The following is a 21,971-nucleotide window of genomic DNA, read 5'->3' as shown; positions in this document are numbered from 1 at the left end:
CTTTTGAATTTCAAAATCAGAATTTTTGAATAAATGTAAAGGTTAAATCAATGGCAACAAACTTTTCAAATTCGGGGAAAAAAAATTAAATGTCATATACTTAGTTCACTCTGTTGAATACACTTTGGGTTAACATTTGTTTGTTATTCTGTATTTACTAAAAAATTATATGTATTATAAAGAAACATAAAAATATTTATTACTAAATATTCTCAGTATTATGTATAACACCACCTATTCCTAATAACCTCGGCTATTCTTTAGGCATACATAGACTTTCATTTCATTTCAATCTCTTCATTCCACACCGCTTCTTATCTCTTATATAATGTCAGCAGTTCTCAATTCGATTAGATTTGGATTGTTTTCTGGACACGAGAGAAACCCAATTTCATAAAAATCTGTATAAGCATAAAACAATTCCGGCAATATGCTCCGGACATCTGTTCAATAGTTGGTAAAATTCCAATGTAATTTTCGGTATGATAGATTATTTTAGAACTCGGAGACGAACTGTGGGATTTCTGCAAGCTTACATAGCTTGTCTCTACTTCTCCACCTTCAATGCTTGTGGTCGTGGTCAAACTTTTCGTTAGCAATTTTATATAATTGAATTAAATGTGGTGAAATCAATTGAACTTAATTTCCAACGGGGACACCGTTAGTGTTTCCACCGAAATCCATTGTTTAAACTTTAAAGATTTACAAAACTAACAACAACACGGCGAATATAATTGAAGAGGTGAAAATTTTCCACACTCTTTCACTTTCATTTTCCGTCTCTCTAAGTTTTTTGGCGTTTGTTGTTGTTGTTATGAGAGATGACTTTGTTAGCATGCGCGTTGCTCATTTCGCTGCTGATAGATGTTTTCATTTTTATCTACTTGTCCCAGCCCCTCAAACGAAAGTACTATTTTTTGCCTAGCACATGTGGTTACAGTACATATGTAAGTAAGTACATAATCATAAACGAAAATTGTTGTGTAGCTACACTCGTGTATCTTATATTTATGAAAGCGAAGTGTATGTTGCTCTCTGGCACCAGCGCCACGCTGTCGTGCCTGATTTCTCACAAATCGACCGGGCCACCGCCTCCTGCCGAGCATCGCGTGCGAACAGCTTACAGCGCGAAAACAAGAACCGGTATTAAGCACTAAGCTAAATGGCATAGTTGTATGCCATATTCGTGCGCTCACTGAGTGTAATTCGCGGTCAGATCAACATTTTCGTCGTTGCTACCGTCGTCATTATAGCCACCACCGTTTGCCAATTTGGTTCGATTCACCTCGTCAGATTTTGGTCTCAGTCAGTCAGTCGTGCACCGTTCAGCTCGGGACTTGTGAATCGCTGGTCGGTTGACCAAAATCTAAAAAAAGGTATTCGATACGCTGAGCACACTGCGTATACAGATTTTTCCACTGCAAATTTGCTAAGCAAACGCATATATTTCAAGAAAATTTTGTGAAGAAAGTGCCACAATCAAGTTAATTAGTACAAATTTCATACAGAATCACTAACGACCCCGCAACAACACAGTGTTTAATTAGTGAAGTGTGCGAAACGTATTGATTTCTTTAAATTGGCGAAAATCGCAAATCGCAGTGGAACGGCAAAAGTGCTCAAATAGCGGCGATTGTGTTAACAAATTAATAAAAATTTGAATATTTTAAGCATTTCACACATGCTGGCTCCTAAAATATGCGATATTTAATTGATGAATGAATGAAAGCAAACAAAATTTCTAATTTGAACAACTTTGCAACTTTGTTTTTGGTGAATTCTATATGGCAGATTGGTGTGGGAGAGTGTTACTGAAAGGACCTGCAAAAAGTTATATAACTCAGAGCAAGTATCGTAGGAAGCACAGCAGCTGCCGTACGAGCAAACGACAAAAATAAATATGCACATGTGTAGCTTGACATTAGACATCACGTTGCTTGCGTTTCGCTGACTCGCTGAGCCGAATCGAGTCGGAGATATGCTGAAATTATCCATTGGTTGCTTTTGTATACATTAATTCTATTCTGCTCGATGCCAACACTAGTGGCAATGCAGGGTTGAGTAAATGATTTGTTGAAGCACTACAAGCTTGAACACAATGTATGTAGCTGTTCTCATTTTTATACTTCGGTACAAATAAACACCCAGCAGAGAAATCGAACTCGCTTGAAAAAATGTTAGAAAAAATTTAAAAAATTATCGGTTATCTCACATCCACTTGACAGCTGTCAATTTCGCACTTGTTTTTGTTTTTGTTATGCATTACTTAACTTGGGGCATCACCTGAGAACCTGTTGAAGTGTTCTGCATTTGCATCTGAGGAACGAACGCTGTAACGGTAGATATTGCAATTGAGTATTCATTCATGTAGACTTCTACGCTCATTAAGTGTTGTATGTATGTATGCATTCAAATATTTGAATTAACAATTCCATTAGTATGATTATCAAAGGATAAATGCGAGACATGTGACGGTTGACAGCGTAACGAATTGACAGTGCGAAAATTAGAAAATTAGAGCAACACTTCACATCCACTTGACAGCTAGGCGAACAGCTAGACAGATTCGCAACTAGATAAAACTAAAAGGTGATAATCAAAGTGAAATTAGTAAATGGAGCTCTAATTAATTTAGCGTACAGCGTTGCATCTTCCATTACGATCTAGCTCCAATTCGTTAATAACGACGCATTAATTTAAAGACAGTTCTGAAATGAATTCTATATTAAATTGACACTTTTTTTCAATTACTACTATTTTAAGAGGAAAGATTTGTATGTATGTTTGTAATGAATAAACTCAAAAACTATGCCGAATTCAAAAATTCTTTCACCATTTGAAAGCTAGATTCACCCCGAGTAACATAGGCTATTTTTTTACTACAATCTCAACTTTCTAGAAATAGTGCCCACATGAGGCTATCAAAATGACTTCGTGGTGGAGAGTCTTAATCTGAAACTGAAAATCGTCTTGCGAGTCATTCTCTTCGCATCGCACTCGCGTGCCAAAGACTAGAGGTCGTAATCAAGTTTTAGCTCATTACAAAAAAAATATAATTTCATGTTCGAATATTCCTCATTTTACTTTTTTTAAATGAACCCACGCAAGAAACGGGAAATTACATACATACATATGTATGGGAGAGTGTGTTTAAGTATGTAAAAACTTATAACTTTTGAAATGTTTGTTTAAACCCGTGCGAAGCAGGAGCGGTCTGCTAATATTAAATAAAAGTAATTCTATTATTTAAATATATGAACTGACGAAGCGACAAAGTTCAATTGCAAAATTTGAGAAAACATCTCAGTTAAATATTACTTACATATATATTTGTGCATATGTATTTAAATATGTAAAACAACAAAGTGAGCTTTATTTTAAAAATTAAAAACAGCTAAAGCGTGTCTAACTGAAAGCTACGGCTATTTTGCCGGTACGTCTTAAATATAGCACCTGTGTACACACCTAAATATTTACTCACGAGCGAGTACGTTTTTTAGAAGTCTAGACAATATACACTTATGTGGATATACATACAGAAGTAAATCTACATATCCTCAATGCAAAAGCATTCGAAATTCTATAAACAAAGCATTCAATTCTAAACTGAGTGATTAAATGAGACAGAATACATATATTATATAAATCATTAATGTGAACTTAAATCCAAAACCACTAACGCTGTAACATATTTGAAAATATTTCACAATTATATTTGTCACCGATACTCGGTGATTTTATTCGCAACCACTTTTATATGAAGTCAATTGAGACCAATCGTTTTGACATTTTTCCTAGTTATTTTTAATACTTTTCGATGCGAACAATTCCCCTTACTGTAATTTTAGTAGTTATTCTGGTATACTGAGCGGACAATCAACAAATCAGACAACATAAAAATCGGTCCACACGTCTTGAGTTATAAGAGTTGTAACTAACCCGACTCCTTTGTACTCTACATACCTATGTAGATATGTATATCTTATCGATTAATTCAGTTACGTAAGTAAAAATTCTAAGCTATCATTAAAATGGCAACACTCCAATTTCCTAATGGGACACTGGCCAAAATTAACATTTATATTTCATATAATCTCGGCCAATGTGAGCAAAAGATGAGGAAATCACCGCTGCACCTATCTCATCCGCAACTGTTCATCTTAAAGAAATGGGAAACGTATTTCAACCTTAACCCCAACCCTATACGGTATTTTATGGACTTGTTTCCGTACAATTTTGATTTAGCAGAACATACAATTGAGCGGATCGGAAATGTATTAAGTGGCGTTTCACGTTCACTTTTTAAGCGCATATTTTAAATATCTGTTACAATTAAACATCCAGACAGAGCACTAATCACTTTGTAAACATGAACGATGCTTACTTACAGCTGCATAAATAAGTAAAGATGCTCGCGTACATACTAAGCAGACGGTGAAAAGTTATGACAGATCACATGAGTCAATTTGATCAAAACTCGTTTTATAGGTGTCTATTACAATTAGCGCTTTGTGAATATCTTCCCATTTGCACATGAGCACTTATTTATGTAAATGTAGTCACTGAAGTCATCACCTTTCGCTCATTATTGTTAATAATACGCAATTTCATTTTGGCTTCACAGGATACCGTTTCTCATATATTATATTTACAAACATACAATTACGATGATGTTTTTGTAGGCCATATACTCATCGGGCCGCCCTCGTGGATACAGAAAAAGATCAGTGATATTAATGCTTAGGTAGGGTTAGGTTCGATGGCTGTTCATCACCGGAGGAAACACCCTTACACTTATTGAGGACAGTCCTTTGACACCTTAATTAAATTGAAGAATCGACAAAGCGCCTAGAATCTACCACAAACCTGGAGAAGTTTTAAAAAAAAGTTTTTACTCGCAAAGGTGAGGCATTCCAGAAAGAAATGTTGGGAAGATTCTACCTCATTCTCCTCCAAAGATTGGCCTCACTGAGAGCGTACGTTCCCTTGATCTTATTGCTTAAAGCTATTAAAAAAACATGACTATTTAATTGAGATGAAGAATCGAAATAGAATATATTATTCGAATATACATACATATGTACGTAAGTATATTCTTGAAAAGCGTATTCGCCCATATAAAAGTATCTAATAGGGGGTGGTGCAAAATTGGATCAAACTTCAATTAATACATAGTTAGCGATATTTAAATTGATTCGATCGCATAATTCTAACATACATGCATGTGTACATACATTTATACAAATATGTATACTCATCTCTTCAAAAGGCATTGTACGTGCATAAGCAACTTGTCATGTCTTTCGATAAATAAATTTCAATTTCCCCAAATTCGAGGTGTAAGTTCATTTTATCATTCGATTGATTGAGAAATGACAGAGAGCACAAGTAACAAAATATTAACGTGTTTGGTTACGAACATAAAAAAATTTATTATTATTATTTTTGAAGTATTACATGTCTAAATTAGAACCAAAAAAATCTTTTTTAAATTAAATATCGAAATATAAAAAAAAAAACAAATAGTCAAACGTGCATTTACGAGTTTTATATTATACTTACTAATACAATTCATATATATGTACGTGTGGTTGTTTGTATGGTCGGAAATCCAAGGAGCGCCAAGTGTCGGTCGTAACTGAAGAGCGGATGTGTAAACGCATGCGCCAAACGAATTTAGTTAGGTCAAATTTTAAGCTGTAGATACATATATATGTACACACACACACTTATATCTGTGTATTGAAAATAGTTAATTATTGTGGAGAGTTTTCTAAATAGTCGTGGTAACTGTTTGTTGCGGGGTTACTGAAATAAACCACAAGCATTTGTACCAACCAATTGTTCTCATCTCAAATTTAGCCACAAAAGTGCGGAACAATCACGGTATACATACATACAGATCAACCTTTAAATAGTGCAGCTGAATATTGAATTTGAGTGCTGAATTTAGTACAGCAATCAGTTGATTTGATTCCCGTTCCCGTCGTACAACTTTAAACTTAATATCAGTGTGTGTGTATGTGATGGCGTTTTTGCGTTCCATTTGTGCTCAACGTGCCACATCGAATTTGGTTTACAGTCGCAATAAAAGTAATCGGAGCACCGCATCTGTGTGGAGATCAAGTGGTGAGGCAACCGCCACAGCATCGATATCGACATCGGCAACGTTAGGATCAACGAACCAGCAAGAGGCACGTCATGTAACTGATCGTAAAGCAAACGATCTCAAATACACAGCGGCATCACAGTGTCAGTTAAGTCGACGAGAGCAGCAGCAACGTCAACTTCTCAGCAGCATTCTTTTCTCACCTGCCTACAACTCAAGGCATACACTATTCACAAAGGAACCACTCGCACGATCTGTCGTTGCTGCTCGACAAGAGGCTGAGCCTGAAATAAAACGAACCCGATCTCATAAGCCCCCACAACAACAACCCAATGTTCCTGCTAATCCCCAACGTGATCCATTGGATGTCAGTTTCAATGATCCTATCGCGGCATTCAAGAGCAAAACAACATGGGAGCTGATACGCGCCTATTTGGTGTACACCGTTTGTTCCATTGAGCCCGTAGTGGAGAACAATCTCAAGGTAAATTAGACATACATATTCTAAGATCCCACATACTAATATTTCTATACATCAATTTACTTATTGCGATTTTAATTTAATTCTAAATAAATTATATATATTATATTACTATAGAGTATACATTTGAGTACAGATTGGAATGCCACTTATGTCAGAGGTTTTATATTTAGCCAGAAGTATTCCAGGATTGTAAATACAGTTTTCCCAATATAATAATATTTACAACTAAGATCTGATTATCAGATTAGGTGAGATTATTATGATTCGATGCTCGTCTCGGTCCTTATATAAACAATATCTATGTATTATACAAATTGAAAATTAGGGGGATACTATAAAAATCTGCTGTTTGGACCTTCCTTTTCAGCTTTTCAGAATTTAATTAGTTCTAGAGTGTGAAAAACAGCAGAATAAAATTTTATTAGATTATAAATAGATTGTTCTTTATATATATACAATTCTTCGGTGTGTGTCTGTCACAAAAGTCCTCCGGCTGGACCGATTTGATTGAATTTTTTTGGGTGTCTTCAGGTGGATTCGGGAATGGTTTGTAGTCTCCATTCGGTCCAATTTAAATAGTGCATTTAATAAATTTTAATTTTTTTATTTTTTATGTTTGTCAAAAATATATTGCGCCATTGTTATTGTATAGAACCCACTGTTTTTGATTGGGAAATGCGTTATAATTGTCGCTATATATGTCGCTACAGTCGGTGTTCCAAATCTTCAATCGCACTATACATATATTAATTCAAATTATTTTGTTATGTGTATTTCATTTCATTCTTTTATTTATTTTTGATTAGAGGAAACCTTAAAGAATTTTCTAAATTTGGTTTGGTAAATATTTTATACTTAAGTGGGTGGTACTATAAGGATTATATCAATAAATGTTTAAAAACATATATTCCACGAAATTATGAATGAACACTATGACCAAATGTTACATTGGTACAGATTAACAAATAAGTTCCAGTTTTAATTCGGATAAACAGAGAACTAGGTCTCACGTATGTAGATATGTATGTATTAAAGTTAAATTTAGTTGCTTGCAATTTCTTGCAATTTAAAGGTACCAACTCACATACATACATACACATATACTGAGTATAAAAATATATCTCTAGACAGGTGCATACGCCATCTGTTATCAGTGGCAAGTGCAGACGTTTTGGCTTTCCTCTAGTTGAAGAAAACGTTGCACTTAAATTAGTTGTGGAGATTTGCTTTGACGATGGCGGTGGGTCGTGTGATGCACCTATTTGCCTCTTATATACAGTATAAGTGCATATAATGTGCATGCTTTCATAGAAACCTTTGCAATTACATATGTGAAACGAGTTCCTGCCTCGTGCTTTTGTAAATTGTAGATACATACATACATACTCGTTTGGTGGAATTTATTGCCACCGGCAACGCAGAGCTGATAGTGGTGACGACATCAAACGACAAGCCCCCTAAACCGGCCAACAGAGAGGCATTCATATACACTTTTACCGAAAGAACACGAAAGCTGCATGAGTGCTCGTATCTAGCGTGTGTCAGACGGCGGACGAGCGTGGCAAACCTGAAACTAGAGAGTGGCTCCGACCAACTGACAGTGGCGAGTACCAGCAAAAGTACGCCCACGAGCGCAAACGTCATGGTGTCGCGTGAATCGCTTACGCTAATGCTGCGGTCGCAGAGAACTTTGTGCCGGTTAATACAGATAAATTTTCAAAATGAAAAGGTTTTATGGCGCCCGGAAGTACACACTTACATATTTACATATGTATACATATTTAGATGTATGGATTCGCAATATTGAATTGATTAGCACTTTTTGCATAGTTTCGTTGTTCATAGCAACTTACTAAGAAGTCACGTGATGGCACTACTCACAATTTCACAATATGTACTTTGCTAATGAAATTAATTATGTTTTTGCTGCTAGCTAAATACAAGAACTAACGAGATTTTGGCACCACTATGTACATATGTTTATATACTTTCATTTATTTTAAGTAAAATTAAAGTGGGAAATTCTTGAATGAAAAATACAGAAAGGGTGTGGTATTACTTGATAAATTAAATGAGGAGCATTGAGAGCGATATCCATTCATATAATTATAATTAGCATTTTTTTCCTAGAGGGTACTGTCTACGTCATACCAAATTCCTTCGTTGCCAAAATGTGATTGAGTTGGCGTATTCTTTGAAAGATGATTCACTATCTGAACTTCAACCAAACGTGCTTATGTAACGTGTTTTTCGTTTTCAGTGGGTTTATTATTTAAATACACTTATGTATATATGTATATATGTATTTAGGCAGAGAGCCAGCAAATAAATTTTGTGTAACACATTCCAATATTTCTAACTATATATTTACTTTAATACATATGTATGTTTTTACATAAAATGTTAACAAATACTACACTTAGTACTAGTAAATTTATAACAACATTTACATATATAATTTGCCTTTATACTAGCATCCATGTCATGTAGAGGGTGCATACGAAATAGTTTAATTTATAGTTAGAGGTGTGCCCCTGCAAGTAAATGAAATATTCTTCCTTGTAATAATTTGTTTGCTCCACGCGCTCAGAGCAACATAAGCAATTAGCTACTGAAATGGCTTCCCCGCATGTGAAATGGATTGACTACGGCTTCTTTTGCATGGGCTACATCAACAAATTGCAATTAGTGCAATTTTTAAGATTCAATGACTTAAATATTGCTTCCAACATATAATTATTTAGTCATATGTAACTGCGGTTAGATTATTTATAACTGACAAATAATACAAAATATAAACGTCTTACTGTAACTTAATGTTATTTTTTATTACTGTAAAATGCTTTCTCGTTTAATTCGAGAGCAATTCGCAAAAACGGTTGCAACGCCAATCACATACAATTCGCAAAAACGAGTAATTTTACTGACAACAATAAATATTATTTTATAGTGAACAATAAAATTACATGACCCACTCAAAAATATTACTGTACATAAATATATATTTTTTTCATCGGTCGATATAATTAATTTATATATAATACGAGCGAACCCGAAAGACGTTGTCCTGCATGATATTTCAAGCTATTAGGATAATAAGCAAAGTATGAAATGAAGAACACATAATAAAACAAGTAAGGAAAGGCTAAGTTCGGGAGCAACCGAACATTTTATACTCTCGCAATTTATTGCTATATTTTTATTAAGATAACACACAAAGCTTCCCCAAAACCAAACTATTTTTTTTCGGGAGATTAAGTAATAAGTAAAAGTGAATTCTTCGAATTTGGCCTCCAAAATCGAAATATTTGGTTTCAAAGTTCGAAAAAAAGCTTAAATAATTATTATTAATTACAGGATATAGTTCTAAACAATATAAAATATGACAATAATAATTCAATGGCGTTTACATTTTTTCCTCAAGCTTATATGACAGGTCATATAAGGGGTCCAGTATTTTTCGATACAAATTTTTTTTTTTTAATAAATTAAAGCATCGTTCGTCGATTGCCGATTTTGTCGTATAGTGTCGTAATCGTAATGCTTACCTTTCAATTACATGTAACTACGTAAAATAATCGAGATAGTCTTTATGTTATATAGTAAATAATTGGCTTACGTGTCTAAATTATTAGAGTATAAGGGGAATAATTTCGCGAAGTCTATAGGCATGTTACCTATAACAGAGTTTCTTAAGGGATTTGTACGCAAGGAGAGCTCTATGTCTAATGTATGTATGTATGTGATTGGCGTTGCAACCGTTTAGCCGGTTATAGCCGAATCGACGATAGTGCGCCACCTCTCTCTCTCCTTCGCAGTTCGGCGCCAGTTGGAGATCCCAAGTGTAACCAGGTCGCTCTCCACCTGGTCCCTCCAACGGAGTGGAGGCCTTCCCCTTCCTCGGCTTCCTCCGGCGGGTACTGCATCGAACACTTTCAGGGCTGGAGTGTTTTCGTCCATTCGGACAACATGACCTAGCCAGCGTAGGCGCTGTCTTTTTATTCGCTGAACTATGTCAATGTCGTTCCATCGTCTGCGGTATTCGCCGTTGCTAATGTTCTGAGGACCATAAATCTTGCGCAAAATTTTCCTCTCGAAAAGTCCTAGTGTCGTCTCATCTGATGTTGACATCGTCCAAGCTTCTGCACCGTAAAGCAGGACGGGAATGATAAGCGACTTGTAGAGCTTGATTTTGGTTCGTCGAGAGAGGACTTTACTGTTCAATTGCCTACTCAGTCCAAAGTAGCACCTGTTGGCAAGAGTTATTCTGCGCTGTATTTCGAGGCTGACATTGTTCGTGTTGTTGATGCTGGTTCCCAGGTATACGAAATTATCTACGACCTCGAAGTTATGACTGTCAACAGTGACGTGGGAGCCAAGACGCGAATGTGCCGACTGTTTGCTTGATGACAAGAGATATTTCGTCTTGTCCTCATTCACCTCCAGACCCATTCGCTTCGCCTCCTTATCCATGCGGGAAAAAGCAGAACAAACGGCGCGGTTGTTGCTTCCGATGATATCAATATTATCGGCGTACGCCAGGAGCTGTACACTCTTGTAGAAGATTGTACCTTCTCGGCTTAGCTCTGCAGCTCTTACAATTTTTTCCAGGATCAGGTTAAAGAAGTCGCACGATAGTGAGTCACCTTGTCTGAAACCTCGTTTGGTATCGAACGGCTGTCTAATACGCAGTTGAAATTGAAAGAGTGAGAAATAATACTCTATACTAACATACATATTTTTGGGCTGCGGCATAAGATATGCTATCAGTGAACTACTGCATTACTATATTATAAGATCTAATCTAATTCCTAAGGTCAATTATACGAGCAAAGAAATATGCGTATATATACATATGTGAATATTTATATTTGATTAGTCTATCAATTTCGTGTATATTATTCTATATGAAACACGTGAACGGTGGGTTTTAAAAATGCCACTTAAATGCATACGCAAGCAAACGTAAAATCAACACAATTTATCTATTTATCATCTGCAAACCATACAAAAGTACACACATAGCAATAAGTATTTGCTACAACAACAAAAACATCTGAAAATCTGACAATTTAAATTTGGCGACAGCGTGTTTAAGATAATTTGTGGCAAACTGCCGTGGGTTGAATTTGGGTGAATGACTGCAACCTTGACGCTGCGACAGTTGGGCGTTGTGGCGGTTCGACAGTTAACTAATTCATCCCGCCACAGGCATTATTTAGGTATTACGAGTACAAAGTATGCACCAACACATGCTCGATGGCACATGCATGTTGAAACATATGTGCATATGTACGCGTATAAGAATGTACTTATGCGAACATTGGACGTCAATTGTGGACCATGAAAAAGTTTCCATTATGACAGAAATAGATTTACGGAGCAAAAATGCAAAATTTTTATTTATTTCAAACTCGCATCCATCGGTGTTCGTTATGCGAGATAAAAGATTTTGCTGTTAAAGGCATAATTATGTACTTATACATACATATAACATATGTATGAAAAAATACTATTGCTAACATTCACCGAATACAAATAAGAATTATAATTATGATTATTATATATACTATATATATTTTACACGCGACTTCGTCCGGAACATGATAAAGCAAAACTCCCAGCAAAACCCATAAAAAAATCACTAACTCAATTCAGTTTTCTGCCTACTTCCAACCCCCTAAGTACGATGACGTGATCATTTTGATCTTATATCGGTTTTTAGGTAACCATCTATTACCTTACTAAATTTCATCAATATCCGTTCAGCCGTTTAGACGTGAAAGAGCAAAAGTCCCAACAAAAATGACTAAAAATCACTAACTCAATTTAGTTATCTGCCTACTGTCATTTATAATATTAATATGGATTATTTACTTTGGTGATGTAAGAATAACCATTTATGCTCTCGCGACCCAATTGACAGTAGGTTACTAACTGTAGAATTTAAACTTATTAAGAACTCTTTTTTATTCAGTTTTTAGTGAACTACTATTTAATGGGTCAAAATTATAAAATCCAAAAGTGTTTCCTTTCAATTTCGAGTCACTGATATCCAGAAAAACTATTTCGGTAATAATTATTAATCGTAAAAAGAAAATTATTCCTCATGGACTCCCGACAGTTGTATTATTTTTTATCGTGTCGTTCCTTCTTTTAAGTGTAACGGTTTTCTTATTTTCACACATTTGCTATTTCCTGTCTTTACAACAACAAATAAAAATAAAAATAATGCGTTAAAATTTTGAGAGCGCATATTTGGTGCTCACAACCTTAGACCTGCATAAACGAAATAATTAATGATCAAAAATGAAAAGTAAGAAGAAAACACAGAATTCTTCAAATTTCTCACTGGTTACAACTGTGGTTGAAATGGATTTGTTGTTTGTCATGATGTTCGGTGAAAACATTTTTCTAAATAAATGATAGACTTGCGAGAAGATGCTATATTTCATTATGCAAATGGAACATTTTAATTTTCCAATCAGTCCCAAATTTAGTCCCATTACAAATTTTTAATTTGTCCTCATAGAAATTTCTAAACTGTGACCTCTGTACGACACATCTCAATTACATACAATTTTGTCAAAAATTATTATTTGAGTCTTTAGATATTATCCTCGGTAGTAAGTATATATAGTATCTAACATTTTCTATATATATGTATATTATTATTTATTATATATAAAAAGTAGGACTCCCGCTTTTAAGTACCACCCTAAACATTAACATTCATCTTCGTAAACAATTTTTAATGAGATTATTTAGGCAATTCGCTGTGTGACACATATTTATTATAAATTTAAATAATTAATGTACATATATATTATTTTCATTCTAATTTAATTGTTATTCATGCATTTTGTATATACCACACACCGCACAGCTAATGAAGATCGCCAACACATTGCTCGGCGACAAATTGTTTACAATGCTGATGAAGGCTACGTTCTACGGTCATTTTGTAGCTGGCGAAGATCAAGTCAAAATCATCCCAACACTAGAAAGGTAATTGTACAAAGTAAACGAAACTAACGCTTTTTCTTTTTTTTTTTTTGTTATATTTTCACATGTGCCAACCCCATATATTCATGCCAACCGCTTTCGACAAACACAATAAATCCCCACAAATGCTTCAATACAAAAAACGACTCTTTGCTAACGGCTTTCGTGCTATGCTGCCGCTTACGCTAGATAATGAAAATTACACGCACCCTAATAGGTGACCGGCTGTTTGCGTTGCTGATGAAGCTATCTTTTTATGGACACTTTGTTGCGGGCGAAAATAGACGTACTATCGTGCCGACTCTGGAAAGGTTCCTATGCTTTATCAATTTCACATGTGCGAGTATATATTGACGCACATACATTTGTATATGTTTGTATGTACAAGAGTAACAATGCATGTGGCATGACTTTAACAATTTGAGAAAAAATCCAATTTACTAAAACCTAACGATCGTACCATTAAATAATTATACAAGTATTTCTCTGTACATCCCACTGCTAGCATTCAGTAACTAAATATAGGTCTATCACATGATACTGTCACCCAGATGCTTTCCAATAAACCGCATAGCATCAATAATCCATAATCATACAAATGCATTTGTGGACACCCCACTCCCATTATTTCGCTTTCAGTGACGCAGCTCGATTGAAAATGCACTCATAAATTATAAATATATATGTATGTAAACTGCCCTGCTGGTGCACACCTAGAAAGTGAATTGTATTTATGTGTCAGATTTCACTTCACTTCTCGCCTCTAGAAGTTCATAACTTTCCAAATGAATTCCGCATGTAATAATGGCGCCCATAACTCCTGAACGACTAGCTCACTCATAAGTCATGACAAATGTGGAACGCAATAAAAATGCGCATGCAACTAAATAACCGTGCACAGTCGTGCAATTCACCTATTATTTACGGATTTTACTAAATATTGTGGCAATTTTCCAGGCTGCGTTCGTTTGGCGTGAAACCGATTCTCGACTACTCTGTGGAGGAGGATCTCTCTCAGGAAGAGGCTGAGAAGCGTGAAGTTGAGTGAGTTGCCGTAATTTGTTCCTACGTTCATGCGTGATTGCTCACTTATACATCTATTACAGGTCTTCAGTTTCCAGCGCTGGCGATGTCAAAGATGATGGTACGATAGCTCAATACCATGTGGAGAAGTCCTTCGCCGATCGGCGTTACAAGGTGAGCAGCGCCCGAACTTATTTCTACTTGAATGAAGCTACTTGCGAACGTAATATGGAAATATTCATAAAATGCTTGGAAGCCGTTTCAGGTAAGAGAGCCAGCGAGTTGGAGAATTTAAGTAGGTTTAGGCGCAGCAAATTATGCATGTTTTTAATATAGTAAAATGGGCTGATATACCTCACATACTATGTACTTATACAAATGTGTAGACCAATAACTTTTTGCGTTGGTTCTGCTACAAACTAATACATAGATGGCAAATACTACATTTTACACTTTTCGGATTTGCATAGGGCCACCGTGATATAGAGATATTACTGGAATATAGTAGATATCTCCATTTGTCTGACACGCAACACATGCTAAGACCATATACATACATATATTTGCCTTAATTTATTTAAATTAATTTAACTTGCATGCCGAATTATGACTTCCAACTAACAGTAACAAAACCACCAAGTGGAGTTCCAGCTCAATTAGGTGGATTAACTTAACATTTTCAAAATAAATATTTTGCAGTCGAAAATATTTATTTAGGCAGTTTCATTCTCCAGCTTGAGAAATTTTGTAGACGTACATACGTATAATTTATACATATGTTTTTCCACCGTTGTGAATTCTATCCGAATCTCACAGATACATATCTAATCTAAAATTAAAATATCTGGAGATATAATCAATAAATCAGTTAATAATTAAATGCAAAGTACAGTAAATAATGAAACTGGTAGTAGCGAACGGGAAATATAATTTTTATTAATTTTGTGAACAAATTTTATAGTTTCACACAAACAACATTACATACATATATGTATGTACAATTATGGGAAATTTTGAATAATATAGTACTTCGATACAATTTGGCATACCAGAACTTTATTTGCATTATATTAGGAGCTTTTTGCTACTGTTCAATGTACATATTTTATTTCGAATTAATAAGTAGGTAATTATTCTCAAGATCAAGATCATAGGAACATTTCCACGGTTCCATAAATAGCTTTCGAAAATACATATTGATATTTTTCGAAATATGACCATATAAAATTTTTGAATTATATTTTCATATTTAATACAGCAAAATTTATAAATAATTATCAGTGATACCATATTCTAGTATAATCATTTGACGCTTACTAAATTGTTGCGATCCACTTTAGTGAGGATTAAGTGATTGATTTTAGTAAGCAATCGAAATTCATTGGTCACTAGCGTATACAAATTTCAATGTATTTTGGTTATCTTTGTTCAGTCTAACATCTGCTTACGCGTTTACACGTACACTACAATGTAGACAAATGTGTTAGCATACAGAATCTCATTTTGAAAATTTTTCGATTTCTGAAAAACGATATTTTTTCTCGCATACGTTTTTTCAATGATTAACTACATAAGTATATATACATATGTATGTACATGTGTGTATGTTTCCCACATGAATGAATCGCAAACGCTTTAAAAATAAATCGCTCGTGCTGTTTTCACACATATTATCTACATACATACATACATATGTTTACTCAAAGTGCTTACACGAATAACAAAACCCTAAATTTGTTTTCGCACGAAGAAAATTGCGTTTAAATAACTTTTTTGTTTGTTTACTCTCCCTGTGACAATTTATGATTCCTACATCTGAATGAATAAATATTATTGAAAAACTAATCAGCAATTTGTAATTACAATCAATTAAAATTTGTAATTAATTGACATTGACTTCCGCAAGAATCGATAATGAGTGAATAAATAATGGGCCTATCATTGAATCCGTTTCGATCGAAAAATGGTTCGATTCGATTGAAAAAATTTCCGTCGGAATCATGGAAATCGTATTGAAAATAAAATGTACGATCACATTGAACTCACTTACCGACTCGAAAAAATACGTTCCCCGGCTAATAGATGTCGCTAATTACGAAATCATTGAATCCGCAAAATCGAAAATTTTGGTCGGAATCTATCCGTTGGTGAATGAGTTGCGGAAATGTAAAAGAAATTAACCATTTGGAAGTTTTTATGTAAATAATTACTGATGACGGACTAAATTATGTTTTAAGGGGTTATATACAGTTAGACGGCCGAAAAAAGTGAATTTTCCAGAATTTTTTCTGAGAAAACTTTTTAATTTATTGAACCCAAAATTTATACACATATTATGGTATCTTTTAACTGTATTTTAAGACTTAGTACTAGTAAAAATATTTATTTGAAAAAGAGCTACAGCTGATGTCCAGGAGCTCCTCTCAAAAAACGTTTTGCGGTGACCACTATATCTCGGAACTGGATCATCCGAAATTAAAAAACCAAAAAGAGTTCGTTAAAATAATGTTAAATCTAGTAATTAATCGAAGGAATAAGCAAAATAAAATTTTTTGACAAAATGGCGGTTTCTCAAATAAAAAAAATCGATTCTTCACCGATATTTCGGCCTTAAATTGTTTATAAAAAAAAATATTTATCGGAGAGAAAAAATCTTCGATTAATTAATAAAAAATATATTTAAGAAGGTCGTGTTAAAATTTGAGACTAATCGGTCTAGCCGTTTTCGAGTAATGTTGGTCACCGACTTTGAAAACACCATTTTGAGAAAAACGCGTTTAAAGTTTGGACCTTGTACTTCCAAGCACTCTGAAACGCCTTTTCAAATTTTTCATTTGCTTGTAACTTTGAAAATATTCACCGGAACGATATGTAATCTGTGTGTATTCTTAAATATATGTACATTAAGAAAATGAAATAAAAAAAAATCGATTTTTTGAAAATTTTAACTGTATATAACCCCTTAAATGGGTATTTTAGAGCCAAGAGACAGAAACAGACTAACAAAAATAAATTAAAGATGTTTAAAAGCGATATAAATTTGCCCCTCGCAATAGCGATAGAATTTTCTCAAAGAGCCTAAGGCGAATTAAATATTTTTTGGAATAAATTTCACAATAGTTAAAGGTCAGATATAATTATTATTGAACAAAGCAGAAATATTTATTTTAAGCAATGACACTTTATCAAATTTTTCGCATTTGTCGATTGAGGTCGATAAAACAGTTTTACGATCACACTTTGTGGTAAAGCAGTTTATCGACTGAATCAATGATTGCATGAACATTTTCGATCGACAAATCTGTATCGTATCGAAATCGAATTCGCTGCGGATTCAATGATTAGATCCAATGTGTTGCTGTTTTAACGTTTAATTGTGTCTTGCTTCTTTGACCATAGGATCCATAGGAACCTTTTTGAATTTTTTAATACGCTTTTATTAGCTTCACTTGTATGTTTACTTGCTTGTTTGTTTGTAACGTTATAATACTCGTATACTCGTATAATACTCCTTTTATGTTATGAAATGAACAAATCTTGGTTTTAGGACTTACAACCAACCATTATGTGAAAAAAACGACTATACTCTCTTAGGAACTTGTTGCGAAATGAATGCGAAGTCATATTGGATTCTGGCGGAAAATTGTATGAGAACCCTAAAAAGAACACCATTTGTTGAACTAATTATTCATTGACATAAAAGAGGTTAAATGAAATGTATTGTTCAAAGTTCAGTTCTCGCACACATGGTTTTTTATAAGTTTAAAGAGAGATTATATGCAAATAATTTCGAGAAATTACAACTAACGAAGAGAGTACGTTCGATATTCTCCATTAAGACCTTTCAGCTTTTGGGTTTGGGTTGAATAATATTCAGAGTTGTAAATGGCTTCAGGGTTCTTATACCACTCAAAGAAAACAATGAAATCCAATAATATTTAAATATTTTTTCCTTCTCAAAATGTGTTATTTTAAAACGTTTACTATTCCGTTTTTAAACTATTCCGTTTTTATTGCTGATTTAATTTAATACACTGCTTATTTACTTTGGATCTAAATTTGTTTTTAACGCATTAATTTCTTCCCTCACCTATGAATTTACTCAAATTTGATTTACTGCTTATGAAATAATATAATCGCACCAATCAAATCTAATCAAAATCCACTAACCCACTAACAAAGATGATGATCATAAAACTGTACCCCGACCCGTTGCTGAGGGTAAGCTAAACTCGGATTTACATAGATATAATATGTTAGCTTTGCCGAAATTTGAAATTCTTGTACATAGGAATTGATGTTTGTTCCTTTGTGTATATGTATGTATGTACACCGTAAGTCCACTAAGTATTCGTATGCCACTACGTAAAAATCGTTGTATATACATACACATGTTTATAGTATACAGCTATATAGACTTGTAGATTAAAACAGCCATCTCTCTAATTACCATGATGCTAATTGATTTTATCACACCTAGGCGCCACTTTTGGTACAGGCATTACGGCTATTAAGCTTACAGCGCTCGGACGGCCCCAGCTTTTGGTGAGTACAAAATGTCGTTAGGGAAACTTAACTTCTATAATATCCTATTTGGTATGCTCTATTTTCAGCTGCAAGTTTCAGAGGTGATAATGCGAACTCGCAAATACATGGAGGACCTAGTCGGTGGTCAGGGTAATGTGCTGACTCATCACAAGACCATCAAAGATCTGGAGAAGTATTATTCCAGTTTGGGTGACAATAAAAACGTACAGGATTTCTTGAAGAATGTTACTTCGGACAAGGAAGGGTAAGTCCAACAACAATTCTCACACGAAGGGGAGCTCTAATATTCACCTTTTGTATTGCAGTATTCTCCACTTATTCCCCTGGTCTGGCATTGTGGATGAGGATTCGCAGTTGAGTGACACTTTCCGTGTGCCAGACCCACAAACCGGACAAATGCGTCGATTGATCTCACAGATTCCGCCCAAAGAAGAGGAAATGTTCAGGAATATGATTCGCCGTGTCAATACAATTGTTAAGGTATATATCTCATCGTTAAATCTACTGTTTTCTTGGAGTTTTGATACATTGTTGCTTTGTAGGCCGCTGCCGATCTGGATGTCCGCATAATGATCGACGCTGAACAGACCTATTTCCAACCTGCCATTTCGCGCATCACTCTAGAAATGATGCGCAAGTACAACAAGGAAAAGGCCATCGTATTCAACACTTATCAATGTTACCTGCGAGAAACCTTCGGAGAGGTACAGAAAATTGATTTATTTCTATGAACTCATTGATTGCCTCAATCGCTTTAGGTGTGCACTGACTTGGAGCAAGCAAAACGCCAGAACTTCTACTTCGGCGCCAAATTAGTGCGTGGTGCCTACATGGAGCAAGAACGAGAGCGCGCTGCTAGCATGAACTATCCGGATCCAATCTGCGCCAATTATGAGGCCACCACAGATATGTACCACAAAACATTGACTGAATGTTTGCGAAGAATAAAGGTGAGTAAAATATGAATATTTGTGCGTATAAAACGCAAATGTCGCATAATGTCCTCTTTTTCATTAATTTTATAGTTAATGAAGGACTGTGGGGAGGATGCTAAGAAGATTGGTATTATGGTGGCATCTCACAACGAGGATACCGTGCGCTTTGCCATCGAAAGAATGAAAGAAATCGGAATCTCGCCTGAAGATAAAGTCATCTGCTTTGGTCAATTATTGGGAATGTGCGATTATATCACCTTCCCGTTAGGTAAGTGCACGTACACCTGAGATAAGTTTAGAAACCCATAGCACTGTCATTCTAATCGTTGATTCGCTGTAATTCAGTTTTTCATCTGTAAAAGTTTAAATGAAATGAAAACTCCCGTATATACTTTGAGAGCTCTTCCGAGGAACAACTCCCGAAAACGCCAATCTCAACTAAAAAAAATCGCTTCCTTGTTCCAAAAACACTAATTTTTCTGTAAACAAATTAAGGGATTTCCCCCTCAAATACTTACACTTCACTTTACGTCAGAATCGTGCTCTTTAAACCATGAAGGTTTCTTCTTTTAGATTAATAAAAAAAATTGACACAATTTAAGAACCATACGATCTTTATTGTAACCAATTTGGATAGACTGTTTATAAATTTTGGATAGCTATATAATTGAGATGTATTTCAGGTCAAGCTGGCTACTCTGCGTACAAGTACATCCCCTACGGACCAGTCAATGAAGTTTTGCCATATTTGTCACGACGAGCACAGGAGAATAAGGGTGTCTTGAAGAAAATTCAAAAGGAGAAACGTTTGCTACTTTCCGAAATCCGACGTAGATTCTTGACTGGCAAAATATTCTACAAGCCTAAGGGCAACTATGTGCCCATATAAACTTGCCCCACTTAAAAGTCCAACACACAAATCGAAAGCAAACTTACATACACACACACTCATACGACAAGCATACAGATAGAACAGAAAGGTGAAACCTACTAGATACAAGATATGGGAATCACCAGTCGCCGAATCCGAATGCAATAAATCGTTGCTGAAAATCAAAATGTGTAAAATTTTATTTATACAAATAAATCCTTAACTGAAACACACAATAAATTGATATTACGAAATATTTGTATTTAAAGTAAATGTGAAACCACTGATATGAAATGATAAAAACTAGACTTACATAACTAAAAATTGTAACTAATTTTCGAGAACAAAAACAACATGACATTTGAGGATCGCTACTGGCTGGTTAACAGTACATTTGGCACATGTACACGCACAAGTGGGAGTTTAACTGTGTCTAAGACAGTCTTACATACGGCAATTGGTGGACCCCTGGAAAGAGCAGACACAGCTGCACTTCTGCACGTGTGTACGCACTGCAAATGCGTAATCCTCCAACGCTGCTCGACAATTCAAAAAAATCTCGTCATTGCTTTATTTTAAGTTGATTTATCTAGTTCGTGTATTACATATAAGACATACTTTGTGGTTGGCCTTTGGCTCGTTTTATTTTTAATAAACTAAGCTAGCGTATGCGACATACCTCTTAGCGCTGCAAGTGCTGCTCGTATTAGTTCTATTATTTAATGTTCAAGCACGGTAAATCTAAGCACCTCTCCTACTCACTTGTAACGCATTATTTTATTATATTTACGATATTGGAAATGTTTCTGCTTCAAATTTTAGTTTTACGAATATCTAGTTGAATTGAATGTAATTTAGCTAAATGTAAACAATTCAATTTTATTTTATTTCGAGAGAGTCTTTTAGATCACTGAAACAGATAGTTAGTATAATTTCTTGTTAAAAATTATATGGTAGCTTATTCGTTAATTATGTTTTTGGCTCCTAAATGTATGC

At 34.8% G+C, this 21,971-nt stretch overlaps 1 protein-coding gene across 4 annotated transcripts; it reads left to right on the top strand.

Annotated features, from left to right (window-relative positions):
- Positions 1-1,229: 1,229 nt before the first annotated feature.
- On the top strand, positions 1,230-21,971 carry LOC105215384 (proline dehydrogenase 1, mitochondrial). Of its 4 annotated transcripts, none has more exons than XM_011189271.3 (13): positions 1,230-1,376; positions 5,863-6,593; positions 13,788-13,909; positions 14,556-14,642; positions 14,705-14,886; positions 18,804-18,842; positions 19,102-19,166; positions 19,235-19,413; positions 19,475-19,649; positions 19,712-19,873; positions 19,928-20,119; positions 20,195-20,372; positions 20,788-21,971. In XM_011189271.3, the coding sequence occupies exons 2-13, from the start codon at positions 6,027-6,029 to the stop codon at positions 20,991-20,993; spliced, it is 2,154 nt and encodes a 717-aa protein (XP_011187573.2). In that variant the 5' UTR covers positions 1,230-1,376; positions 5,863-6,026; the 3' UTR covers positions 20,994-21,971. The 4 variants fall into 4 exon arrangements, with proteins under 4 accessions (XP_011187573.2, XP_011187572.2, XP_011187575.2 ...); XM_011189270.3 differs by lacking the exon at positions 13,788-13,909 and adding an exon at positions 13,480-13,601; XM_011189273.3 differs by lacking the exon at positions 18,804-18,842.

This window comes from Zeugodacus cucurbitae, chromosome 5 (genome assembly GCF_028554725.1).
Source record: "Zeugodacus cucurbitae isolate PBARC_wt_2022May chromosome 5, idZeuCucr1.2, whole genome shotgun sequence".
Taxonomy (NCBI): domain Eukaryota; kingdom Metazoa; phylum Arthropoda; class Insecta; order Diptera; family Tephritidae; genus Zeugodacus; species Zeugodacus cucurbitae.
The sequence above is the reverse complement of the archived record's forward strand: the minus strand, read 5'-3'. Positions and strand labels throughout refer to the sequence as shown.

Excerpts from the sequence above, each read along its gene's own strand:
- LOC105215384 (XM_011189271.3), top strand. The coding sequence starts at position 6,027 with ATGGCGTTTTTGCGTTCCATTTGTGCTCAACGTGCCACATCGAATTTG. Across the intron at positions 19,874-19,927 it reads TGCGAGAAACCTTCGGAGAG|GTGTGCACTGACTTGGAGCA; the intron begins GTACAGAAAATT and ends CAATCGCTTTAG. Across the intron at positions 20,120-20,194 it reads AATGTTTGCGAAGAATAAAG|TTAATGAAGGACTGTGGGGA; the intron begins GTGAGTAAAATA and ends TTAATTTTATAG.